Here is a 19,841-nt window from a genome sequence, read left to right as displayed (position 1 = left end):
TCAGCTCGGGGTTGCCATAAACTGTGATCCACGGCCCAGTCGGGGCACTGCGCCTCCAGCAGGGACCCAACAAGTGGCAGAGCCGGGGAGACTCCCCTCCCTCCCCTGGGAGGAGCGGCGCGGGAGCGCACCGCAGGGATCTGCTGGGTTTGGAGACTCCACACGGGGTCGGGAGCCAGACATAGAAACGCTCGGTCACAGGCCGGGTGAGCACGGAGTGCGGCCGGAGACCGGGGAGATGGGAGTGACTGCTTTTCTCTGGGGGTGCACTGAGGAGCGGGGCCCCGAGTTCTTGGCTCCTCCAGGTGAAGATTGGGAGGCCACCATTTTCACTCTCGTCCTCCAAAGCTGTACCGAGAGCTTGCAGGGAACAAAAGCTCCTGAGAGCAAACCCGAACAGCTTGCTTAGCCCAGACCGACAAGGGTGGGGCAATTCCGCCTCCGGCAAAGACCTTTGGGAACCACGGCAACAGGCCCCTCCCCCAGAAGATCAGCACGAACAGCCAGCCAAGACCAAGTTCACCGGTCAATGAGAACGGGAGAACTCCAGCACTAGGGCAATACTGCACATAGAATTCATGGCTTTTTTACCATGATTCATTAGTTTTTCAAAGTTAATTTTTTTAACTGTTTTTTTTTTTTTGGAATTTTTCTTTTTCCCTTTTTCAACCAACATCTTATCAATCCCTTTTTGAAAAAAAAAACATTTTATTTTTCATTTTTAGAGTCATATTCTATCCCTTCAGAGTAGATACCCTTATTTTTGGCATATATATATAAGTTGTTCTCTCTTTAAAATTTTGAGATACAGTTTCTTCTAACAGATCAAAATATACCCCAAATCACTAGTGTATGGCTTTGTTCTAGTCTCCTACCTGATCACATTCTCTCCCTTTTTTTTTCATTTTTTTAAAATCTTCTTCTTTCTTTTTTCAAACAACTTCTTATCTTATCCTTTTATAATTTTCATCTTTACAGTCATCTTCCATCCCTTCATTGTATCAACCCTTATTTTGTACATATATCTTTCTTTCTTTAAAATTTTAAGAGGCACTTTCTTCTAACAGACCAAAATACACCCAAAATCTAGTGTGTGGCACTCATCTATGCACTAGCCTGATCATATTTGATCATATTCTGGTTTTGTTTTGTTTTGTTCTGTTTTTGTTTGTTTTTATCGTTTTCTTTTTCTTTTTTTCCCCTCTTTCTTTTTTCTTTCTTTCCCTTTCTTTTCCCCTGGTTTCAGGTCTTTTCTGATTTGTTTAGAGTATATTTGCTGGGGACGTTGTTAACCTGTTAGCATTTTGTTCTCTCATTCATCTATTCTCCTCTGGACAAAATGACAAGATGAGAAAAATTACCTCAGCAAAAAGAACAAGAGGTAGTACCGTCTGCCAAGGACCTACTCAAAACGGACATTAGTACGATGTCGGACCTAGAGTTCAGAATCATGATTTTAAAGATACTAGCTGGGCTTGAAAAAAGCATGGACGTTATTAGAGAAACCCTTCCTGGAGAAATAAAAGAACTAAAATCTAACCAAATCGGTATCAAAAAGGCTATTAATGAAGTGCAATAAAAAATGGGGGCACTAACTGCTGGGATAAATGAGGCAGAAGAGAGAATTAGTGATATAGAAGACCAAATGATGGAAAATAAAGAAGCTGAGAAAAAGAGAGATAAACAACTACTGGATCACGAGGGCAGAATTCGAGAGATAAGCGATATGATAAGAAGAAACAACATTAGAAGAATTGGGATCCCAGAAGAAGAAGAAAGAGAGAGAGGGGCAGAAGGTATATTGGAGCAAATCATAGCAGAGAACTTCCCTAATGTGGGGAAGGAAACAGGCATCAAAATCCAGGAGGCACAGAGAACCCCTCTCAAAATCAATAAAAAGAGGACAACACCCTGACATCTAATAGTAAAACTTACATGTCTCAGAGACAAAGAGAAAATCTTGAAAGCAGCTCAGGAGAAGAGATATGTAACCGATAATGGTAGAAACATTAGATTGGCAACAGACCTAGCCACAGAGACCTGGCAGGCCAGAAAGGACTGGCATGATATATTCAGAGCACTAAACGAGAAAAATATGCAGACAAGAATACTATATCCAGCTAGGCTGTCATTGGAAATTGAAGGAGAGATAAAAAGCTTCCAGGACAGACAACAACTAAAGGAATTTGCAAACACGAAACCAGCTCTACAAGAAATATTGAAAGGGGTCCTCTAAGCAAAGAGAGAGCCTAAAAGCAGCATAGACCAGAAAGGAATACAGACAATACACAGTAACAGTCACCTTACAGGCAATACAATGGCATGAAATTCATATCTTTCAATAGTTACCCTGAACGTAAATGGGCTCAATGCCCCATTCAAAAGACACAGACTATCAGATTGGATTAAAAAATAAGACCCATCAATACGCTGTCTGCAAGAGACTCATTTTAGACCCAAAGACACCCCCAGATTGAAAGTGAGGGAGTGGAAAACCATTTACCATGTTAATGGACACCAAAAGAAACCTGCGGTGGCAATCCTTATATCAGACAAATTAGATTTTAAACCAAAAACTATAAGAGATGAGGAAGGACATGATATCCTACTTAAAGGGTCTATCCAACAAGATCTAACAATTGTAAATATCTATGCCCCGAACATGGGAGCAGCCAATTATATAAGGCAATTAATAACAAAAGCAAAGAAACACATTGACAACAATACAATAATAGTGGGGGACTTTAACACCCCCCTGACTGAAATGGACAGATCATCTAAGCAAAAGATCAACAAGGAAATAAAGACTTTAAATGACACACTGGACCAAATGGACTTCACGGACGTATTCAGAACATTCCATCCCAAAGCAACGGAATACACATTCTTCTCTAGTGCCCATGGAACATTCTCCAGAATAGATCACATCCTAGGTCACAAATCAGGTCTCAACTGGTACCAAAAGATTGGGATTATTCCCTGCATATTTTCAGACCACAGTGCTTTGAAACTAGAACTCAATCACAAGAGGAAAGTCGGAAAGAACTCAAATACATGGAGGCTAAAGAGCATCCTACTAAAGAATGAATGGGTCGACCAGGAATTTAAAGAAGAATTAAAAAAATTCATGGAAACAAATGAAAATGAAAACACAACTGTGCAAAATCTTTGGGATGCAGCAAAGGCAGTCCTGAGAGGAAAGTATATAGCACTACAAGCCTTTCTCAAGGAACAAGAAAGGTCTCAAATACACAACCTAAACCTACACCAAAAGGAGCTAGAGGAAAAACAGCAAATAAAGTCTAAACCCAGCAGGAGAAGAGAAATAATAAAGATCAGAGCAGAAATCAATGAAATAGAAACCAAAAGAACAGTAGAACAGATCAACGAAACTAGGAGCTGGTTCTTTGAAAGAATTAACAAGATTGATAAGCCCCTGGCCAGACTTATCAAAAAGAAAAGAGAAATGACCCAAATCAACAAAATCATGAATGAAAGAGGAGAGATCACAACCAACACCAAAGACATACAAACAATTATAAGAACATATTATGAGCAACTATATGCCAGCAAATTAGATAATCTGGAAGAAATGGATGCATTCCTAGAGCTGTATCAACTACCAAAACTGAACCAGGAAGAAATAGAAAACCTGAACAGACCAATAACCACTAAGGAAATGGAAGCAGTCATCAAAAATCTCCCAACAAACAAAAGCCCAGGGCCAGACGGCTTCCCAGGGGAATTCCACCAAACATTTCAAGAAGAATTAATACCTATTCTCCTGAAACTGTTCCAAAAAATAGAAATGGAAGGAAAACTTCCAAACTCATTTTATGAGGCCACCATTACCTTGATCCCCAAACCAGACAAAGACCCCATCAAAAAGGAGAATTACAGACCAATATCCTTGATGAACATGGATGCAAAAATTCTCACCAAAATACTAGCCAATAGGATCCAACAGTACATTAAAAGGATTTTTCACCACGACCAAGTGGGATTTATCCCTGGGCTGCAAGGTTGGTTCAACATCCACAAATCAATCAACCTGATACAGTATATTAACAAAAGAAAGAACAAGAAGCATATGATCCTCTCAATAGATGCAGAAAAAGCATTTGACAAATAACAGCATCCTTTCTTGATCAAAACTCTTCAGAGTATAGGGATAGAGGGTACATACCTCAATATCATAAAAGCCATCTATGAAAAACCTACAGTGAATTGAATATCATTTTCAATGGGGAAAAGCTGAGAGCTTTCCCCCTAAGGTCAGGAACGGGGCAGGGATGTCCACTATCACCACTGCTATTCAACATAGTATTAGAAGTCCTAACCACAGCAATCAGACAACAAAAAGAAATGAAAGGCATCCAAATTGGCAAAGAGGAAGTCAAACTTTCACTGTTTGCAGATGATATGATACTTTATGTGGAAAACCCAGAAGACTCCTCCCCAAAACTGCTAGAACTCATACAGGCATTCAGTAAAGTGGCAGGATATAAAATCAATGCACAGAAATCAGTGGCATTCCTATACACCAACAACAAGACAGAAGAGAGAGAAATTAAGGAGTCGATCCCATTTACAATTGCACCCCAAACCATAAGATACCTAAGAATAAATCTAACCAAAGAGGCAAAGGAGCTGTACTCAGAAAACTATAAAATACTCATGAAAGAAATTGAGGAAGACACAAAGAAATGGAAAAACGTTCCATGCTCATGGATTGGAAGAACAAACATTGTGAAGATGTCAATGCTACCTAGAGCAATCTACACAGTCAATGCAATCCCCATCAAAATACCATCCACTTTTTTCAAAGAAATGGAACAAATAATCCTAAAATTTGTATGGAACCAGAAGACACCCCAAATAGCCAGAGGAATGTTGGAAAAGAAAAGCAAAGCTGGTGGCATCACAATTCCGGACTTCCAGCTCTATTACAAAGCTGTCATCATCAAGACAATATGGTGCTGCACAAAAACAGACACATAGATCAATGGAACAGAATAGAGAGCCCAGAAATGGACCCTCAACTCTATGGTCAACTCATCTTTGACAAAGCAGGAAAGCATGTCCAATGGAAAAAAGACAGTGTCTTCAACAAATGGTGTTGGGAAAATTGGACAGCCACATGCAGAAGAATGAAACTGGACCATTTCCTTACACCACACACAAAAATAGACTCCAAATGGTTGAAAGACCTAAACGCGAGACAGGAGTCCATCAAAATCCTAAAGGAGAACACAGGCAGCGACCTCTTCGACCTCAGCCACAGCAACTTCTTCCTAGAAACATCGCCAAAAGCAAGGGAAGCAAGGGCAAAAATGAACTATTGGGGTTTCATCAAGACAAAAAGCTTTTGCACAGCAAAAGAAACAGTCCACAAAACCAAAAGGCAACCGACAGAATGGGAGAAAATATTTGCAAATGACATATCAGATAAAGGCTAGTATCCCAAATCTATAAAGAACTTATCAAACTCAACACCCAAAGAACAAATAATCCAATCAAGAAATGGGCAGAAGACACGAACAGACATTTTTCCAAAGAAGACAGTCAAATGGCCAACAGACACATGAGAAAGTGCTCAACATCGCTCAGCATCAGGGAAATCCAAATCAAACCTCAATGAGATACCACCTCACACCAGTCAGAATGGATAAAATTAAGAAGTAAGGAAACGACAGATGTTGGCGGGGATGTGGAGAAAGGGGAACCCTTCTACACTGTTGGTGGGAATGCAAGTTGGTGCAACTACTCTGGAAAACAGTATGGGCCTTCCTCAAACAGTTGAAAATAGAGCTACCATATGATCCAGCAATTGCACTACTGGGTATTTACCACAAAGATACAAATGTAGGGATTCGAAGGGGTATGTGCACCCCAATGTTTATAGCAACAATGTCCACAATAGCCAAACTGTGGAAGGAGCCAAGATGTCCATCGACAGATGAATGGCTAAAGAAGAGGTGGTATATATACACAATGGAATATTATGCAGCCATCAAAAGGAATGAGATCTTGCCATTTGCAACGATGTGGATGAAACTGGAGGGTGTTATGCTGAGTGAAATAAGTCAATCAGAGAAAGACATGTTAAATATGACCTCACTGATATGAGGAATTCTTAATCTCAGGAAAGAAACTGAGGGTTGCTGGGGTGGTGTGGGGTGGGAGGGGTGGGGTGGCTGGGTGATAGACATTGGGGAGGGTATGTGCTATGGCGAGTGCTGTGAATTGTGCAAGACTGTTGAATCACAGATCTGTACCTCTGAAACAAATAATGCAATATATGTTAAGAAAAAAAAAGAAGAAGAAGATAGCAGGAAGGGAAGAATAAAGGGGGTAAATCGGAGGGGGAGACGAACCATGAGAGATGATGGACTCTGAAAAACAAACAGGGTTCTAGAGGGGAGGGGGGTGGGGGGATGGGTTAGCCTGGTGATGGGTATTAAAGAGGGCACGTTTTGCGTGGAGCACTGGGTGTTATGCACAAACAATGACTCATGGAACACTACATCCAAAACTAATGATGTAATGTATGGTGATTAACATAACAATAAAAAATAAAAAAAAAAAGAATTAATGATAGACACCAAACCGCAGGTCCGACATACTTAAAGAACACCAAACAAGATGGGAACACACACACAGACACACACGCACACACACACACACACAACTGTATCTTTTATACTATGTTCAATTGCGAAAGGAGGGGGGGTGAGAAAGTTGAAGTCAGGTGTAGAAAAAGTCACATGAATTAGTGTTTCCCTATTCTTTGGGTATATACCCATTAGTGGAATTACTGGATTAAATGGTAGTTCTATTTTTAATTTTTTGAGGAATCTCCATATTGTTTTCACAGTGGCTGCACCAGTTTGCATTCTCACCAACAGTGCAGGAGCGTTCCTTTTTCTCCACATCCTCGCCAACACTTTTTCTTGTATTTTTTATTTTAGCCATTCTGACAGGCATGAGGTGATATCTCATTGTGGTTTTGATTTGCATTTCCCAGATGATGAATGATGTTGAGCATCTGTTCAGGTGTCTGTTGGCCATCTGTATGTCTTCTTTGGAAAAATGTCTGTTTATGTTTTCTGCCCATTTTTAATTGGATTATCCATTTTTGTGCATCTGTTGAGTTGTATAAGTTCTTTAAATATTTTGGATACTAATCCTTATCAGATATGTCTTTTTCAAATATATTCTCCCATTCAGTAAGTTGTCTTTTAGTTTTCTTGATTATTTCCTTTGTTATGCAGAAACTTTTTATTTTGATGTAGTCTCAATAATTTATTTTTGCTTTTGTTTCCCTTGCCTCAGGAGATATATCTAGAAAAATGTTGGTTTGGTTGATGTCAGAGAAATTACTGCCTGTTCTCTCTTCTAGGATTTTTATGGTTTCAGGTCTCACATTAAATGGTCTTTAATCCAGTTTGAGTTTATTTTTGTGTGTGGTGTAAGAAAGTGGTCCAGTTTCATTCTTTTGCACATAGCTTTCCAGTTTTCCCAAGACCGTTTGCTGAAGACACTTTTTCCCATTGCATATTCTTGCCTCCTTTGTCAAATATTAATTGACCATATAATTATGGGCTTATTTCTGGGCTCTCTATTCTGTTCCATTGATCTACGGGTCTGTTCTTGTGCCAGAACCATACTGTTTGAATTACGATGGCTTTGCAGTGTATCTTGAGATCTGGAATTGTGATACCTCTAGTTTGTCCTTTTAAAGATTGCTTTGGTTATTTGGGGTCTTTTGTGGTTCCATACAAATTTGAAGAGTATTTGTTCTAGCTCTGTAAAAAATGCTGGTGGTATTTTGATAGGGATTGCAGTAAATGTGTAGATTGCTTTGGGTAGTATGGACATTTTAACAATATTTGTTCTTCAATCCATTAGCATGGAACATCTTTCCATTTCTTTGTGTCATCTTCAATTTCTTTCATCAATGTTTTATAGTTTTAAGAGTGCAGGTCTTTCATTTCCTTGGTTAAGTTTATTCCTAGGTATTTTATCATTTTTGGTGCAATTGTAATTGAGATGTTTTATTATTTTCTCTTTTTGCTACTTCATTATTAGTGTATAAAATGCAACAGATTTCTGTATATTGATTTTGTATCCTGAGACCTTACCGAATTTATTTATCAGTTCTAGTAGGTTTTTTTTTTGGTAGAGTCTTTAGTTTTCAATATGTGGTATAATGTCATCTGCAAATAGTGGAAGTTTTATTTCTTCCTCATCAATTTGGATGCCTTTTATTTCTTTATGTTGTCTGATTGCTGTGGCTAGGACTTCCAGTACTATGTTGAATAAAAGTGGTGAGAATGGACATCCTCGTCTTGTTACTAGTCTTAGAGGAAAAGCTCTCAGCTTTTCACCATTGAGTATGATGTTAGCTGTGATTTTTTTCATATTTTATTACGTCGATATATGTTCCCTCTAAACTTACTTTGTTGATGGTTTTTATCATCAATGGATGTTTTAGTTTGTCCCATACTTTTTTGTATCTATTGAGATGATCATGATTTTTATCCTTTGTCTTGTTGATGTGATATATCACGTTGATTGATTTGCAAATATTGAACCACACTTTCATCCTGGAAATAAATCCCACTTGATCACGGCAAATGGTTTTTTAAATGTATTGTTGGATTCGGTTTGCTAGTATTTTGTTGAGAATTTTTGCATCTATGTTCATCAGAGATACTGGCCTGTAGTTCTCTTTTTTTGGTGGGTTCTTTACATGGCTTTGGTGTCAGGATAATGCTGGCCTCAAAGAATGAATTTGGAAAATTTTCTTTATCTTCTATTTTTTGGAAAAATTTAAGAAGGATAGGTATTAACTCTTCTTTAGATGTTTGGTAGAATTTGCCTGTGAAGCTATCTGGTCTTGGACTTTTGTTTGTTGGGAGTTTTTTTGATTACTGATTCAACTTCATTGCTGGTAATTAGTCTGTTCAAATTTTCTATTTCTTCTTGATTTAGTTTTGGGAAGTTTCCAGGAATTGATCCATTTCTTCTAAGTTGTGCAGTTTGCTGGCATATAATTTTTCATAATATTCTCATAATCTTTTGTATTTCTGTGGCATCAGTGGTCATTTCTCCCCTTTCAGTTCTGATTTTGTTTATTGAGTCCTCTCTCTCTGTTTTTTTTAAAGATGAATCTGGCCAAAGGTTTATTGATTTTTTTGATCTTTTCAAAGAACCAGGTTTCATTGATCTGTTCTATTGATTTTTTTTTGTTTGTTTCCATTTCATTTCTTTCTGATCTGATCTTTATTATTTTCTTTCTTCTACTGGTTTTGGGTTTGGTTCATTCCTTTTCTAGCTCCTTTAGGTATAAAGTTAGATTTTTTTAATTTGAGATTTTTCTTGTTTCTTGAGGTAGGCTCATATTGCTATAAATTTCTCTCTTAGAACAGCTTTTGCTGCATTCCAAAGATTTTGAACTGTTGTGTTTTCATTTTTATTTGTCTCCATGTATTTTTTTTATTTCCTCTTTGACTTTTTGGTTTACCCACTCATTGTTTAGTAGCATGTTTTTAACCTCCATGCATTTGTAGTTCTTTCCAGATTTTTTTTCTTGTGGTTGATTTCTAGTTTTATGGCATTGTGGTCAGAAAAAATGCATAGTATGACTTCAACCTTTTTGAGACTCGTTTTGTGGCCTAATATGTGATCTGTTCTGGGGAATGTTTCACATGCACTTGAAAAGAATGTGTATTCTGCTGTTTGGGGAATGAATTCTTCTGAAGATACCTGTTAGATCCATTTGGTTCAATGTGTTATTAAAAGCTACTGTTTCCTTGTTGATTTTCTGTTTGGATATTCCATCCATTAATGTAAGTGGGATGTTAAAATCCCCTACTATTATTGTATTACTATCAGTTACTTCCTTTATGCTTGTTATTAGCTGCTTTATGTTTTTCAGTGCTCCCATGTCCAGTGCATAAATATTTGCAATTGTTATATCTTCCTGTTGGATTGCCCTTTTATGATTATGTAGTGTCCCTCTTTGTCTCTTGTTACAGCCTGTTTTAAAGTCTATTTTGTCCAATATAAATATTGCTACCTCAGTTTTCTTTTCACTTCCACTTGCATGATAAATGCTTTTCCATTCTTTCACTTTCAATCTGCCTGTGTCTTTAGGTCTGAAATGAGTCTCTTGTAGGCAGGTTATAGATGTGTCTTTTTTTCTTTTATCCATTTCATCACCCTATGTCTTTTGATTGGAGCACTTAGTCCATTTACATTCAAACTAATCATTGATAGGTATGTTCTTATTGTGATTTGTTACTTGTTTTGTGGTTGTTTTTGTAGTTCTCTGTTTCTTTGTTCTCTTGCTCTCTTCTCTCATGGTTTGCTAGTTATCTTTAGTGATAGACTTGGATTCCTTTCACTTTGTTTTTTGCATATCTGTTACTGGTTTTTGATTTGTGGTTACCACTCAGTTTGCATAAAACATCTTATGCATATAGCAGTCTATATTAAGTTGATGGTCACTTAAGTTTGAACCCATTCTTTACTCCTCTACCCACATGTTTTAGGTGTATGGTGTCATACTTTACATCATTTTATTTTGTGAATCTCTTGACTGATTTTTGTAAGTATACTTAATTTTACTACTTTTGTGCTTCCTGCTTTTCTTACTCCTACTTATGGCCTTTCTTTTCCACTTAAAGAGTCCCCTTTAACATTTCTTGTAGGGCTAGATTAGTGGTGATGAATTCCTTTAGCTTTTGTTTGTCTGGAAAACTCTTTATCTCTTCTTCTATTCTGAATGATAGCCTTGTTGCATAAAGTATTTTGGGCTGTAGATTTTTTCCTTTCAGCGCTTAGAATATATCATGCCACTCTCTTCGGGCCTGCAAAGTTTGTGCTGAAAAATCAGCTGATAGACTTATGGGGTTTCCCTTGTAGATAACTGCTGTCTTTTCTCTTGCTGCTTTTAAAATTCAAAGAATATTATTTTTTAACTAGGTGATTAAAGTGGCCAAGTAATATAGACTTGAAAAATGAGAGCATTTGAGCATCTTGAGAAAGCTAGACTTGGAGCAGAGAGACATAGGCAAAAGTTGAGAGGACAATTTGCTAATATAGATTTGGTCCTTTTCTCTGTTGAGGTGGCCCATACCCTATTCTTGCCCTGTTTCATCAAAGCAAACAGGTTCTCTACAAACAGTATCAGTATCACAAATTACACTTAAGTGGGTATAAGACAATGAAAGTTGGAAATGTCTTCATCCCATATATTTTCACTTTGAAAATTGGTATATATCATATGATGGTTAAGAGCATGGACTCTAGAACCAGAGTATCTGGCCTCAAATTTCAGCTCTGTCACTAACTAGTTGCATTCTTTTTAGGCAAGTTATTTAACTTCTCTGTCCTTCAGTTTTTCCAAATCTAAAATGGGTATTACAACCCATTTCAAATTATTATGAGTATTTACTTGTTAACACATATAAAACATTTAAAGTAGTCTCTGGTGCATAGTAAGTACCATATGGTAACTATTATTACATGGAGTAGAATTTCACCATCCAGGGGACATGTTGAGCAACAGAAGAGGGAGGGTGCATTACTATTAATATTCTCTCAAAAAATTGTGAAAATTCTGAAAGTACCATCACAATTTCCATTTACCTCCTACTAGTGTATTAATAAGAAAGTGTTGTAACAGTTGATGTCTCATACATAATTTGGGTAAAATAAATCTAAATATAAGTAGGAATTCTATTCATATTATATATTACTTTAAAACATGTACATAAATATTTATGTTAAGTGGGGTTCCTACAAGTGTATCCTATAATGATACATATTATATATATACACACATATATGGTACCTGACCTGTAATTAGGAAAATAGTGCATGGCATATAATTGGGTATTTAATGTGCAATGCCTGACAAATAGTAGGTGCTTAGTAAATATTATTGAATAAAAGAGTAAATGATTTAATTAATTTATGTCAAAGATATGTCTAAAATTGACAAGAGGAAGGAAAGAAATGGGAAGTGAGCCAAATTTCATGGTTCTACAAGATAATGGCTTTGAAGCCCTAAATGCCAGAAAAGAGTGTAGGCAATACCAGAATACTGAGAAAAGGCTGAAAATCAATTTGCATCTAACACTGGGAAATTTAACAACAGACTCTAAGCTTAGTGTTGAATTGTTATGTCTTTCTTTGAATGTTATCTTCTGGGGCAACTGCGTAGCTCAGTTGGTTAAGTGTCCACCTTCAGCTCAGGTCATGATCCCGGAATCCTGGGATCAAGCCCCATGTCGGGTTCCCCACTAGACGGGGTGTCTGCTTCTCCCTCTCCCTCTGCCCCTCTCCCTGCTCCTTCTCTCCCAAATAAATAAATAAAATCTTAAAAAAAATAAATGTTATCTTCTATGTTAATATATAATATGGATACGTGATTTTTAATAAAATAGGAATTTTCATTATAACTTACATTTATATAGAAAAGATGTAATTTACACATTCATTTCAGTTTTAGTTACACTGTCCTAAGGAACAAGGAAGTGAGCTATTGAGTCTTTGTACCTTTACCAGGTGTTGCTGTGCATATTTTGTCAGTGAAGTTTACTGACAAATTACAATAACAAAAAGCAATTAAGAACCAATGAGATTCATGCTTTATAGAGGTAACAATATATTATTAACCCTTCAATAATCATTAACTTTCCCTTTCTTTAAAAAAACTAAGAAAAACAAATTTGTTTTAATTTGGTAATAAGAAGAAAATTATTATTTAAACCAAAGTAGAAAACATATATATTATATACAAATGGAAACACTGTCAAATGAAAAGACATCATGTTATAGTTATGAAATCCTGAAAAAGTCAGAAAGGCTACCCAGAAATTCATAAAATCAAGAGCAGGAAGTTAAGACAAATTCAAATCAGCAATATTCCTTTTTATTTAAACCCCCTGAAAGTCTTATAAAGAGCTTTTAATAGTCACATTCACCAATTTAATTTTTATAAATTCAGCAGCAATCTTTGGAACACTAGGAGACAAACGACTGTATTGTAATCTTCAGTGAACAAGGTGGGTTCTTGCTCTCTTCCATAATTCTGGTCTTCATCATGGGATCTTAAAGGCTGAACTGAAACCATAAATAGAAAAACTGTTATTTTCCTCTTTATACACACTTGCACAGAAGAATTATACGATAATGTGATATAATGTGTTATATTACAACACACACACGTGTGCACACACCAAACACACACACACACAAACTCACATGTATTAAAAAGCATACTACTTCCCTGAACAGAAAACTTGAATGCAATGATTTGCAAACTTTAGGATGCATAAGAATTATTTCCATTCCATAGAACTAAGATGGCACCCCAAAATGCCATTTTAAAGTACCCCCACGTGATTCTGAAGCAGTGACTCAGCAATGATTCCTCTTTACAGAAAAAGTAGTTTAATCCTTATTTTGGAATAATATTCATATGTTCAAGATTATAAATCATAAGCCTATTGTAGTCTTAATCTAACAAAGTTTGATTTTTAATGTTTCCATATACATATACATACATATAATCTTATAGGTGTAAACATTTCATTATATTTGATAACAGGAACACATAAATGGAATGAGGCTGCATTTTTGTGGATGATTTTTCCTTTTTCAGTTGGCTGTACCATAATTTTCTAGCCATTAGCTCACAGACATTCATTCTGTTTCTAGCTTTTTGTCACTACTAACAATGCTGTAAAAAGGAATCATTATATATAAGTTCTTACACACTAGTGGCTTTATCTGCAAGGAAGAAATTCTCAGGGATAGAATTTTGCATGAATGGATCTGTGGAACATTTAAAAAAATATTTTATAGACATTCCCAGATTGTTTTCTGCAAAGGCCACCACAGCTCCCATTTCCAATAGCAATGTTTGAAATTACAATTTTCTCTGTATTCCCACCAGCAATAAATATTGGTGCTGTTTTAAATTTTTGGTGGTCTGGTTTACATAAAGTGACATCTCAGTGTTAATTATAATTTGAATTGCCCAGACATACTGGTGAATTTGAGCATTTATAAATGTCTGTCACTTGAAATTCATTCTGTGTGAGTTGTCTTTTCATAGCTTTGCCCAGTGATGCTCCATCAAATGCTATCCTTTAATAATTGTTAAGACATATATTAAGATGCATATAAATGTATATTTATCCCTTTCATGCTATATACAATTTATTACCTTTTACGTGTGTATGTGTATATGTATGATTTAACACTTTACATTTATATACTTTTAAGAGTTCTAACTTTAATCCTGTGTCTCAATCTGTATTTCTTACAAAAAAAAAAACCCATACTTTGGGATATATTTATTATTCCTAAATATATAGTCTTCTAAAAATTGTTTTTTTAATGGAAAAATATATCCACTACCTCATTTCACCATCTTTTCTTTTTAATGTATAACTTAACAAATTTCTTCTGTTATACATTCTGCATGAAAGCAAATTATAAAATGCAAATCTGATTGTGTCTTGCCCCAGCTTAATCTTTCAAAGCCCACTGCCTCCATAATAGTCCCTAAAATAAAATATAAATGTGAAATATAGCAGACAAGGCCATTCATGATAGGGCTGTATGCAGCCTTTTTAGCTTAGATTCTCACCACTTCCTCTCTCTTGAGATTTACATTAAACAATCATGTCTTTGTCAGTAATATCTTTTATGTGTCTTCAGTGCTCAGAACACTACTTGTCACCATAAATATGATCAATACATATTTTTTCCAATGATTATACCATTTTATTTTTTTAAATTTTTTTGGTAGTTAATTTTTTTATTATGTTATATTAATCATTTTTAAGGTTTTTATTTTTAAGTAATTTCTACACCCAACATGGGGCTCAAACTCACAGTCCTGAGAGCAAGAGATGCATGCTCTCCTGAGCAAGCCAGCCAGGCACCCCAGTTCAATTCATATTTTTTTTTCAAAGATTTTATTTACCTGACAGAGAGAGACACAGTGAGAGAGGGAACACAAGCAGGGGGAGTGGCAGAGGCGGAGAAGCAGGCTCCCCACCGAGCAGGGAGCCCCATGTGGGACTCGATCCCAGGACCCTGGGATCATGACCTGAGCCGAAGGCAGGCGCTTAACGACTGAGCCACCCAGGCGCCCCTTCAATACATATTTATGAATGAAAAACTTCTTACTGTTCCCCAAAGATGTGGTTCTTTTCCATGCCTCCATATTTTGTACATGCTGTCCTTGCCCTAAAATTGTCTGTCTTTCAATCATTTAATGTTTGCCTTGAATATCATTATCTTCAGAATTTCCTCCAATTTCTTAGGAAAACTTTCTATGTTCTTATGGCATCTTATACTACCTTTACCATAATGTGCATTATACAAGTGTTGACATAAGTCTTTGCTCTTTCACAAAATGACCGTTACAATATCTTAAAAAGATTTAATCATATAAATGTACCCAGTTTCTCCTTAGCTCCATGATGTACCATTGTTATTGCTTAGAATATATAACTAAGAATTGGGGCGCCTGGGGGCCTCAGTCAGTTGAGCATCTGACTCTTAATTTCAGTTCAGGTCATGATCTCAGGGTCGTGGGATCAAACCCCGAGTCAGGATCCCAGCTCAACCAGGAGTCTGCTTGGGATTCTCTCCCTCTCCCTCCCCCTCTGCCTCTCCCCTTTTCTCTCTCTCTCTCTCTCTTTCAAATAAGTAAATAAATCTTTAAAAATAATAATATATAACTAAGAGTTGGATAAGAGTCACATTTATAAAGAGCTGTTATATATTCTGAATATGGATATACATACATAAATATACATATGTATGGAAATATATGTATATACATTCTTTCTTTGTTTATAATACCAGAGGAGTTCTCAATTTTCAAAAAAATGTACCTGGTTTGAACAACATTGAATAATTTCTCCTCACTCACCTTCTTGGGTTGTAATTCCCATTTTCCTTTTCAGTGTACCTCAGAATGGTCTTCTTTTTCATCCAGAAACAGGAAGAGATTTAGACACAGAAATTAGCCCAACATCATTAAAATCATCTGACTCATTGGGATTTTCTGAAAGGAAGGAAATAATTACTGGGAAATAAATCAGACCTCCCCTCCAGTGCCTTAGAACCTCTTTGAATATTTAGACGCATTGCCCACAGTTAGGAAGGCAAACGTGTGATTTACGGGGCACAGGAAGTCTTTTCCATGCTTTAAATAGGTTTTCCCGACATAGTTGCTGCAAATACCAAGGCCCTGGGATTTAAGAAGTGAGGCAGGCCCTTCTCAGAAGGTAAGGAATACAGAGAAGGTGTTGATCCTTCATGGAGTAGGTGGGTGTTGGGCTATTTCTTCCAACCCAGCAGAATTAGGCCTCCCAGAGGCAGAATTAGTGCATTGGTGCTAAACAGAAGTTGGAGGACAAAGAAAGCCATATAATGTAATGGGAAATAGTGATGGATTCTATGGGAAAAAGATATAGGAACTTTAAGCTTTTAGATTTTTAGGGGAAAATATAAATATCAAGTTAGAGTAAGGAAAGGAGCAGGAAGTAAGAATGGAAGGAATAGTGAAAGAGATGTGAAAAGTGAAACCTTTTAGATTAATTTGTTTCAGTAAGATGAGGTCCAAATCATAATATTCTACTTGCATGGTTCTTTGTACCTCCACCAGAAATCATCATAGACCTCTAAGTCAGATCGCATGATTGCAGTTTTTATGTTCTCTAAGAGTCACTTGTAGGTCATTCCTGCCTTTCTTCCTTATATGCATCATAAGCTTCCTATTACATGTTTGAGATTTCTTTCACAGCTACGCAAAGTACAATGCCTCAGCTGCAACTGTAACTACTGGTCTGAACCCCAGGGCTGTAGACCCTCAAAGAACCCACAGACCTGAGGAAGTCAGCGCATCCAGATCATCTACTTTCAGGCAAGAATTCATCTCCCGGTATTGAACTTGGTGGACAGAATTCTCTCCTCTCGAGGAAACTGACAACAGAGGTCCTAGATTAGGGATCAGCAGATCATAATAAAACTTGCCCTCCCTACCAGTGCTTTTTCCCAGCAGTGCACACATACTCAATCTTTATCCATGCCCTTGTCTTGTTTCCATCCCTTCTACTACCAAGCCTTTCCCTTATAAGGCTACAAACTCAAATGCGGTAGGTTGAGGTGAAACCACCCCTACTGCCATCATATGCCACCCCAATTTTTCCCCCCAAGCAGGCGGCAGTCTTCTCTAATTCGTGGGAGCTTTAAAAAAAAAAACAACTCTCTGAAATCTATCCATCCTCTCTTCTCCATGCTCACTATCAAGTCCTTTTTATCTTTCATGTCAACTATATCAAAATGCTACCCCTGTCAATAATGTAGTCTTCCTACAACCCCTCACATACCCCATCATCAAACAGAACTTTCTAAAAAACAGCTGGACTATTTCACCCTCTCCTACCACATAATACTCTTTGACTAGTCATCTTCTTACCATGAAGTACATGATTCATCCTTTGTTCCCCATTCTTCTACAGCCTTATCAGTAGCTTCTCTCTTTGAACTCAACTTTTTTTACTTCCCCTCGAAATGGCAGGTGGCTGTCCCTTAAGCTTCTCTACATTTGTACATATTTTTCTCTTTCCCTATAATGCACTTTACCTAGTTCTTGGAACTTGATTTTCAAAATGTCTCAAAAGCCTCCTAGAAGCCTCCAATTCTCCCCTTGCCCCTCCCCCTAGTTAATTACTGTCTTCTCTGTGCCACTTGTGTTCCTTATTCACATGAACGTGCAATACTACATGGCACCTTATTGTTTGCATATGTATCTCTTCTGCTAGACTCGAAATTCCATGACTACCAAAACACTTGACTATTGATGTCTATATCTTCAGAGACTAGTACATTGCTTAACAGAATGGTAGAATGAGTACTAAGTATATAGTAAGAGCAAATACATATTTGGGCAATAAAAGATTCCTCCTAAACCATATACACATATTCATTCTAAACTACCAATTCTATAATGTCCCGATTAAACATGCAGCTAGAGTACAGGAATCATCAACCAACCAAAACCCCTTTCTCCTCTGAAATCTTGTTCCCTCTTTTGGAGAAACTGCTTAAACCTCTTCTAGGTTCCATCATTTTGGCTGTTTGATGCTTGAGTCTAATATGCATACACTTGCTTTTAATATGTATATATATTTCAGATAATATGTATTTTATCCCAAGAACTTTCTTATCCCATAGAGACATTAGAAAGACCATAGCTTGGCTCAGACCTGTAAGCCGCTGTTGCTGTCTTCGCCTCTGAATCCACAAGAGGAGAACACCAAGAAAGCCCAACGCAATGACGCCAAGGATCCCAAATGCAACAAGGGATGCGTAACCTAAGTGCAAGTAAGTATCACAAGAGATGATGTCTTTGCTAACAGACTGAGGTCCCTGGTACCATCCCTCTCTTAAATACAGGTTGGCTGAAGTAAGTTTCCCAGTCCTCAGAAAGACTTCTGACCGGGGTGCCTGGGTGGCTCAGTCGTTAAGCGTCTGCCTTTGGCTCAGGTCATGATCCCAGGGTCCTGGGATCGAGCCCCGCATTGGGCTCCCTGCTCCATGGGAAGCCTGCTTCTCCCTCTCCCACTCCCCCTGCTTGTGTTCCCTCTCTCACTGTGTCTCTCTCTGTCAAATAAACAAATAAAATCTTTAAAAAAGAAAAGAAAAGAAAGACTTCTGACCCAAAGTCTCTTAACAAAAAAAGATTCTAAATAATGCAGACAACTGGACCCATGCTCATAAACCCCATGATATACCTCCAGCATTTGATGATCTCTGGGCCATGGCAATTTCTGTAGGAGAACAGAGAAGGAGACTCAATTTGGGGAGTAATGTGTAGAACAAATGTTTCTATTTTTTTATGTGAGCCTTGGTGCCTCTCAACCAAGTAAACTACTCCTTCCCACCTAAAACTAGGGTCCCTTTATCCTTATTCTTCCTGTACAGAGATACATATAAGTTATATGCTTTTCCTTGGTGAAAGTCAATGTATAACAACAAATGTTCTCATCGTTCCTTCAGATTGGAATATCATCATTCTTTCCCCACCAGTTCCCTGTGTTGAGGTGTCCAGTCTTGACACAAGGCACTTCAATGCCCACCCCCTCATTGCTGCCTGAGATTCCAAGCTTACTCCAGGCTCCTGGCACTCACCTGAGCACCTCACAGCAGCATCTTCCTTGTGCCCACAGTCACTGTGGCCCCAGGGTCTGGCAGGACAATCCCACAAGGAAGACTCATTTCCTTTGCATGTCACTTCATTGAGCCATATGGGCCCAGTCCCCTGACCAAACGCTGCCTCTTTTAGTGCCTCTAAGGCTGGGCCACAGCCCACTTGTCGACACACCACCTGCACGTCTTCAAGGTCCCAGGAGTCATCACACACTGTCCCCCAGGAACCTCCATGCCAGAGCTCCACACGTCCAGAACAATTAGAGGTTCCTTCTTGAAGTCTTATCTTGTCTGAAAAATCACAGACACCTAGATCATTTCTGAGAACATAAAAACTTCTAAGAGGTCACAGAGGAAAAGAGATTTGAAATTCTTTTTAGATCTCTATTTTAATACTTTGCTATTTAATGTGCCTTTAAAAATATATTTTTAACAAAATTTATCCTTTATGCAATCCTTTATGCATATCCTTTATCCTTTACCCTTTCAGCAAACTGGGTGTATTTCATCCTGGACATCAGAACATTAGTGTGGGGGCACCTGGGTGGCTCAGTAGGTTAGGCATCAGCCTTTGGCTCAGGTCATGATCC

At 37.6% G+C, this 19,841-nt stretch overlaps 1 protein-coding gene across 1 annotated transcript in view; it reads right to left on the bottom strand.

Annotated features, from left to right (window-relative positions):
• Positions 1-12,924: 12,924 nt before the first annotated feature.
• The window catches only part of CD163 (CD163 molecule), a 41,187-nt gene continuing 34,270 nt past the window's right edge, over positions 12,925-19,841 (bottom strand). Inside the window, 7 exon segments of the mRNA XM_027593900.2 lie at positions 12,925-13,137; positions 15,968-16,028; positions 16,031-16,102; positions 16,927-17,037; positions 18,309-18,416; positions 18,837-18,872; positions 19,234-19,542. Coding sequence (XP_027449701.2) covers positions 13,116-13,137; positions 15,968-16,028; positions 16,031-16,102; positions 16,927-17,037; positions 18,309-18,416; positions 18,837-18,872; positions 19,234-19,542 — 719 coding nt within the window. The 3' untranslated portion in view covers positions 12,925-13,115.

The sequence above is a fragment of the Zalophus californianus genome, chromosome 9 (genome assembly GCF_009762305.2).
Source record: "Zalophus californianus isolate mZalCal1 chromosome 9, mZalCal1.pri.v2, whole genome shotgun sequence".
NCBI classification, from domain to species: domain Eukaryota; kingdom Metazoa; phylum Chordata; class Mammalia; order Carnivora; family Otariidae; genus Zalophus; species Zalophus californianus.
Note: the sequence above shows the minus strand (reverse complement) of the source record. Positions and strands in the feature narration are given on the sequence as shown.